Raw genomic sequence first — 8071 nt, forward strand, 5'->3', positions numbered from 1 at the left:
GATTGTAGGGGATTGAGAAGAGAGTGAGAGGCGAGGAAGGCGCCTGTTGTAGACGACCTTCTCAAGCTGTTAAGCCACAAAGGGTGGAAGATACATAAGATGATAGCAGGAATGGAAGGATCAGGTGAGGTTTTCTGAGGAGTTCGGGAGACATGGGCATTTTTGTAGTAAGCAGGGAGCCAGTAGACAGGGAAAGATTGAAGATAAATGATAGACTAGGGATAACCAAAGGGATGGTCTTTTGGAGGAGATGGGAACAAAACTATGAGAGAATCAAAGGATACACAAGAAATTACACATAGGAAGCTTGCAGCATAGTGGGGAGGTAAGATGTACCTATAGAAAGAGTATAATCAGGTGGAATGTTAAAAGTTCAATCAGAGATTTGAGCAAAGTGCTTTGGGAATTCAGAGAAAGAAGAGATAATTTCCAGCTTAAGGACCAGAGGAGGCTTCTTGGAGGAGTTGAACATTGAAGGAGGGAGAAACTGGATAGGTGCAGTTGCGATAGCAGTGGGGCTCTTCCAGTTGAGGGACAAATGTGAACAAAAGGACCATTGAGTCATGGGATGTGGAAGGAGGGCAGCATTAAATAGTAATAGTTGTGCTTTGGGAAAATCTAGGTTGATTGGGTCAAAATCATGAAGGACTTTGAATGCTAGGCTTAGAAGTGTGACCTACATTTGGATAACACCGGAGAACATTATCAGTGTCAGGGTGAAATAGGGTCATAGATTTAAAGCAGGAAGGGATTTTAGAAGCCATCTAGTCCAGCCATAGCATCTTATGTGTGAGGAAGCTGAGGTCCAGAGGGATGCCGTGACTTGTTTCAGAGGTTTCCCAGTTAGAAAGTGGCAGAGCTGGGCTCTCCCCCAGGCCCCTGCTACCTTCCTTGGAGACAGCTGTGTGTGGCCACTGGGTAGAGGACAGACAGATTAGGGGGAAGAGACCAAGGAGGTCCAGGCTTAAGGGCTTGGCTCTGGACACAGACACCGAAGGAGGTTAGGGAAGAAGTGTGCCTAGAGAGATTCTAGATTTAGACTTGACAAAGAGGTAGGATTGACAGGTGACTGAATATAAAGGAAGGCGGAGCCATGGAAGGTGGAGGAGTACTGAGATATTATGGAAGCAAAGGCAGGAAAGAGTGTGAGGGAGGAGATGGTCGTCATTGAAAGGTCAAAGAGAAAAGACCATCGAATTGGAAGCTAACACGATGTGATAGAACGGTAGAGTAGTTTGAAGAACCTTGAGGGCCGAAGAAGGAAGTAATAGGGCAGGGGAGACACTGTCACATTCTCCTTCCAGAAGGGGAAGTGAAGGAGAGTTGGGGTAGTCACAGGGTCTATAGGCAGTACAGGTGCAAGGGGGAAGTAGTTGATAAGAGAGAGTCTGGAGGAGAGCCTGGAGCAGTGATGGGGAGGGCCTGTGTGCTGTGTTATTTAGTTACTACTTTATCTGAGGTGATTTTTCCTGTTTACTTCTATTTTACTTTTCCTTCCAGATATCCTACTGTGTCAGTTTTTTGAATATTTTGGAAATTTTTCTTTTAATAAGAATTCTATAAATATCCGAAAGGTAGGTGTATATGCATTGATCGTCTATTATTGGTGACCTTATCTGTCACATCATCAGTTGTTGAAACGTTATGTTTGAATACGCAAAATAGATGTGTAAGCATGGTGGTGCTAAGTACTAGCTATCATTATTTAATTTATGCATTTTGGGTGTGCTTAATGGGATTCAGATTAATAGCTATGTTTCTATTAAGTATCCCTTAGGTACTTAGCAACACGTAGAAAGTCATCTACCACTCACCTTTTTTCTTCCTTCTCAACTGTCACATGCCAAGTAGACTGTTATAATTTTTATAAATTCCTTACTCATTGATTGATTCTTGCAACTACCCTTCAGAGGTACTGATATCTCATAATTTGTTATTTGTCAAAGAAGCATATAAAGATAATTTCCATAAAACAATAGGGTTTTTTGTCCAGGTTAATGCATTTAGTAATTTTCTCTATGCAATCAATTTTTTTTTTTGGAGGGCAATTGGGGTCAAGTGACTTCCCCAGAATCACATGGCTGGTAAGTGTTAAGTGTCTGAGGCTGGATTTGAACTCAGGTCCTCCTGACTCCAGGGGCCGGTACTCTATTCACTGCACCACCTAACCACCCCTATGCAATAAATTATACATTCAATATAACCACTATTGGAATCTGGCATCAGTATTAATGCATTTATTAAGTTAAAGTCGTCTTGTTTTTAAGCACTCCATATATGTATGTATTCTTTTTCTTTTAAAAAAATTTTATAGGGAAAGGAACAAAACAAGCCTGACTCTTCTCCTATATACATTCAAAATCCCTTTGAACCCTCTCTTAATGTCAGCAGAAATGTTAATGAAAGTCAGCTGGAAAGATTTGTACATCTGGCCAGAGAAAGTGCTTGGATTTTACAAGAAGGCAAAGGCCAATCTTCAAAATCAAGTAATCACCCTTGGGGACTGGCAGCCCTGCTGCAACCATCTGCATCGAATAAATCCAAAGCCAAGAAGCCAGGCAGAGGACCAACAGGTGAAGCAGTAAGAAAGTTGTTAGAGTCCATAAAGACTGATTCCACAAAACTTCCCCCAGCTACCGGGGAGAAAAGAACTATTAGTACTCAGTCATGAGGCCTACTTACTTTCTTTTAGGAATTGATTATGTCCAATAAAAATGAACTTGAAATACTGTGGAAAAACTGACCTCAGCCTTCCGCAAGTTGCGATTTTTGGTTTATTCTTTGCATCTGACGTAGCTCAATATACCTGACTTGGAGCATTGAGACTTAGCTTTATCTATCAAACGTGTGAGGCCAAAGCCAAATACTGTTTATAGAATGAAACAAAATGATGAAAAGGAAAAAAGTTTGGGGAATAAGAAAATGAATGAATGACAGAGGGATGACGCCACCTTCTTTGAATAAAATCACAACTTAAAGAGCAGTTCATTGACTACAGTGCCACCTGTCTTACTGATTGCAAATTATTTTAAATTTTAAGACTTCCAACCATGTTCATGGCTATTTTTAATACACTTATTCTTGGCACCTTAAATGCAATAAAGCATTTAGGATTGTTAAAATTTAATAGAGTATTCATTTTAATAATCCTATTAATCACTTTAAAATGAAATAAAACAAATGGGTGCTGCTTTCCATGTTAGGGAATGAAAAAACAACTGAGGAATGAGAATAGTAAGTTACTTAGCCACTAATTGATAAGTATTCTCAACCCAGATGTAGTCATTTTTGGTGTGTTGTTGCTAATCTTTTTCAAATTATGATACCACTTTACTTGCTCTTACTTTTCAGAATCAAAAGAATAAAACTCACCACTATATTCATTCCTGTTTGCTTTTGAGAAATCTCTTGTAGAAAGTCAAGTGTTTTAAAATGCAGCTCCTCCTACATTCCCTGTAGAATCATGTCTACTCTTTATTTAATCTCTTTCTACCATACAGCAATCCTGAAATCCAAGGTCTTTCCAAATTCTGAGAGTATTGAAAATGTTTTTCATAAGACTTAATAAGCTCCACTAGGGAGAGAGCACGTGCTCATGAACAAAATTTCTGTGGAGGAAAAAAAAATCTGTCCACAATAGAGGTGTGCAACTGTGCTATTTGGTCTCATGTTTGAAAAGAACAAACAAGCAGCAAAATTGTATGTAGACAGAGCCAGTAAGCTTTCTAGTCATCTGTGTTTGGGGGCATTCTCTCGTCTGATGATTGTTACTGTAAACTAATAGTTTTGTTTGTTTTTTAAACAAAAATTTTTAATTTACTAAAATTTTTTGAAGGATGTGTTTGAGTGTGTGTTACCTTGACCAGTGAAAGGTTACATTTGATATATCCTTAGATCATTGATGTTAAGTCCCTTGTATGTTGTCCATTTTGTAATTAATAGGACAACTTTATTTCTTTTTAATCTGTCTTTTTTATTTAGCAATGTTTGGGATTGCTTATCTTAAAATAGGGAGTCATTTCAATCAGTATAGATTATAGTATAGTACAGTATTACAGCTAATATCCTCTTTTCCTTAATTAATAGACATTAATGTTGGTTTTGCCATCATATTCTACAATTTTTACCTGCTTTGATTTTTGTGAAGTTACATAAAATTCAAGAGGTATGTTATGGTAGATATAGGGCCAGGGTTGATCTCAGGGAATTGGATTCATATCCTGCCTCTCATGTACTAACTGTTTGACCTGGGATACCGCTCTTAATCTCTTACCGAGTCACACAACTCTTGAAGACTATTAATTTACAAAGTATGGAGCACTCCTGAGCACTGGTCCAAAATCTCTGATTGCTTACTGTGTATTTCAACCTGGATGTCCCATGCATCTCAAATTCATTCCTAAAATAGAACTCATTATCTTCCTCCTATAAGCCCATCCCTCTTCCTTACTTCCTTATTTCTATGGAAAGTATTACCATTCTTCTAGTCATCCAGGATTTCAAACCAGGAGTCATTCTCAGCTCTTCTTATTCTTATTCAACCCCATATCTGCCACACCTATCCCTCCAAATCTAGTCGGTCGCCAAGTCTTGTTGATGCTACCTTCTCAACATCTCTTAAAAAAAATCATTTAGTTCTACTCACACTACAACCAGCCTAGTTACCTCAGGCCCTTGTTACCACCTCTCACTAGAACTTTTGCACTAGCTTCCTAATTCATCCGCCTGTATTCAAACCCTTCTCTTTCCAGTACATCCACCCCTATGCAGCTTTGACCATATCTCTGAAGCTCCGTAAACTTCAGTGGCTTTCCATGGCTGCTAGAACCTTAGAGCCTGATAGACTCCCTCTGTCTTTGAGAGCCTTTCCTTTATGCCTTCAGCACATTTTTCCAACACCTGACTTCTCACAAACTGTGCTTCAAACAAACTGACCTATTTTCCAATGTCTCATCTCCATCTCCATGACTTTTTTCAATCTGTTCCTCATGCTTTTCCTCCAAATCTCCACCTTTTTGAACCCCCAGATCCTTTTAGGGCTTGGTAATGCCACTTTTTCTACATTTTCTATGATTTCCCCAGTTTTTAGTGTTCTTCCTTCCATTTGTATGTATTTGCTTTGCATATATCCTCTCTATTCTTATTGGTGAACCTGTATTCCCCCAGCAGATTGTATGCTCTTTTAGGGGGACTGTCTCATTTTTTTTTTTCCTGTCAGTGCCTGGCACATAAGTAAGCCCCCAATACGTGCTTGTCGATTGATTGATTGGTCTGCATTGATGGAGAGAGTTTCCACAAGAGTTACCCACACAGATGAAATCATAGGTTGGAACAAAAAACAATTGTCCAGGACATCTGGAATTTGGTTCCTTATTGTGTTTGCTAATAGGTATATTCCTCATTCTTCTGTATTAAATTATTTAATTAACTTATCATTAAAAGAAAAATGGCATGCTCAGTAGACTCTCTAAGAACTGGGCTTAGAGTACCAGAGATGGAACGAGATCTAAGGTAGAAGAGGTACACTGGGGCTAGATTGTGAAGGCCTTAATTATCTATGTTAATAGAGTTTTACATTTGGTTCAATAGACCATAGGGAACCAGCGTGCCAGATTTTAAGCAGAGAAATGATAATAATCAGATATTCACAAAGTAGCTAGATTTGGCTGTGAAACCATTGATGTGCCACCTGAGTCGGTAAACATTTATTAAGCACCCACTATTTATTAGACACCAAACTTAAGTTCTAGGGACACAAAAAGGCAAAAGAGACTTCCTGCCCACAAGGAACTCACAATGGGGGAGATAATGAGTTAATACATACATACAGACAAGCTACGGGATAAATTAACAGAAGGAAAGCATTAGAAATAAGAGGAACTGGGAAAGGCTTACTATGGAAGATGAGATTTTAGTTGGAATTTGAAGGAAGCCAGTAGGTGAATTAGACATGGGGGACAGCCAGAGAAGATGGCCAGAACTGATCAGTGGAGTGTCTCATGGAAGCCAATGTCACTGGATTAAAGAATATGTGGTGGGGAGTAAAGTGAAAAAAGGAAAGGTATGGGGGGGGGTAGGTTATAAAGAGCATTGAATGCTACCCAGAGGATTTTGTATTTGATCCTGGAGGCAAGAGGGAGCTGCTGGAGTTTATTGAGTAGAAGTTTGACATGGCAGTCCTGTGCTTTAGGCAAATCACTTTAGTGGCTGGAGGATGGATTATAGTGGGGAGAGACTTGATGCAGGCTGACCAGCCAGCAGGCTGTTATAATAATCCAAATGTGAGATGATGAAGGCCTGTGCCAGAGTGGTGGCAGTGTCTGTGTCAGGAGAGAAGGGGGCATATCAGAGAGATGTTATAAGGGTAAAATACACAGGCCTTGGCAACAAATTTGAGTACAACAGCAGAGAGATAGTGATAGGCTGAGGATGACTCCTAGGTTGTGAGCCTGAGGGATTAAGAGGATGGTGTTGATCTCACTACGTAGTAATAATAAAGGTAGTTGGGGGATAATAATTCTGTTTTGGACATACTAAGTTTAAGATGCCTACTAGACATCCAGTTCAAGATACCTAAAAAGCAGTTGGAGATGAAAGATTGGAGGTCAGCAGAGAGATTGGGGCAGGATCTACCTTTGAACATAGAGATGACAAATCTATGGAAGTTGATGAGGTCATCAAGCAAAGTAGCAGAGAGGGAGAAGAGAAGACCCAGGACAGAACCTTGAGGGACACCTATGGGTATAGGGCATGATATGGACAAGGACCCCCCAAAGGAGTCAGAGAAGGGGCAGTCAGATAGGTAAGGAGGTTTGATAGGAAGACAACCAGAAGAGAGTGATGTCCCAAAAACCACTAGAGAAAAGACAGTTTCAAGGATGAGAGGGTGATCAAACAGTGTCAAAGGCTACAGAGAAGTCAAGGAGAATGAGGATTGAGGAAAGGCCTTTGGGTTTGTAAAAAAAAAAAATTGATAACGTTGGAAAGAGCCGTTTGAGTGAAATGATGAGATCAGAAGCAAGATTATAAGGGGTTAACAAAAGAGTGAGGAGAAAGTGGTGGCCTGTAGACGGCCTTTTCATGAGTGTAACCACAAAGAGCAGAAAAGAGCTAGGACCATAGATAGGAGTGGAAGGATCAAGTGATAGGTTTTTGAGGAAGGGGGAGACAGGGGACATGTTTGTATGCAGTCGGGAATGAGTCACAGACTCGAGATGGAAAAAAAGTGAAAAGGGAGATGCCAGGTGGAGGCGGTTTGTTGGAAGGGATAAGATGGAATGGGAGCAGTTAACCATGGCAAGGAGTAAAGGTACTGCAAATGAGATAAGGGTGAAGGCTATAGCAGCAGAAGACGTGTGTAGGAGCAAAGGCGTCAGTGAAGTGAGCCCTTAGGAACAGTAATGTGGCAGGTGGGTCTAAAACGGATTGGATTTCAAAGTTCCCTCTTTAGCAACCCTGGCTGTCAAAGGTAGTTATTGTTCAGTCACTTTTCAGTCTTGTCCAGCTCTTCACGTGTTCTCTTTATTGTAACATTCAGGATCCAAACCATTACTTTTAGATGGGATGCTGTATGTGTCCAGTTGTATCTGACTCTTCATGACCCTACTTGCAGTTTTCTTGGCAAAGATACAGGAGTGTTGCCAGTTCCTTCTCTAGCTCATTTTACAGATGAGGAACCAAGGCAAACAAGGTTAAGTGACTTACTTGCCCAGGGTCACACAGCTGGTAGAAGTGCCTGAGGCCAAATTTGAACTCTGGTCTTCCTGACTCCAGGCCCAGCGCTCTTATCCACCACATCACCTACTTGCCCCATCACAGGTACTACCTTCCACTTCAATAGATTCTCAAAGAGTATTTCACTTTTAGTCCTAAATGCATCAGAAGGATTCAGATTTTTAGGATTTAGCATGAAAGAAAATTCAAGGAGTTTAAGGCTTTTAACAAAAAGGAAGTATCAGGTCATGAATTTCATATAATTTTATGTAAAGTTATATTAATTAGTCTGTAACGTTTACATGACGAGATGGGTGTGGGGGTGGAATGTCCAAAGTTTTTTTCTTGTGATATTAGG

General features: G+C 40.2%; 1 protein-coding gene across 1 annotated transcript in view; it reads left to right on the plus strand.

Moving 5' to 3' along the window:
• The window catches only part of MTPAP (mitochondrial poly(A) polymerase), a 29096-nt gene extending 25713 nt beyond the window's left edge, over positions 1-3383 (plus strand). The window contains exons 8-9 of the mRNA XM_069086386.1: positions 1501-1574; positions 2315-3383. Coding sequence (XP_068942487.1) covers positions 1501-1574; positions 2315-2671 — 431 coding nt within the window. The 3' untranslated portion in view covers positions 2672-3383. The remainder of the gene's footprint in view (positions 1-1500; positions 1575-2314) is intronic.
• The last annotated feature ends 4688 nt before the right edge of the window (positions 3384-8071 follow it).

The sequence above is a fragment of the Petaurus breviceps genome, unplaced genomic scaffold (assembly GCF_028583685.1).
Source record: "Petaurus breviceps papuanus isolate PSGF00001 unplaced genomic scaffold, PetGlider_PUasm1.0 178, whole genome shotgun sequence".
Lineage (NCBI taxonomy): Eukaryota > Metazoa > Chordata > Mammalia > Diprotodontia > Petauridae > Petaurus > Petaurus breviceps.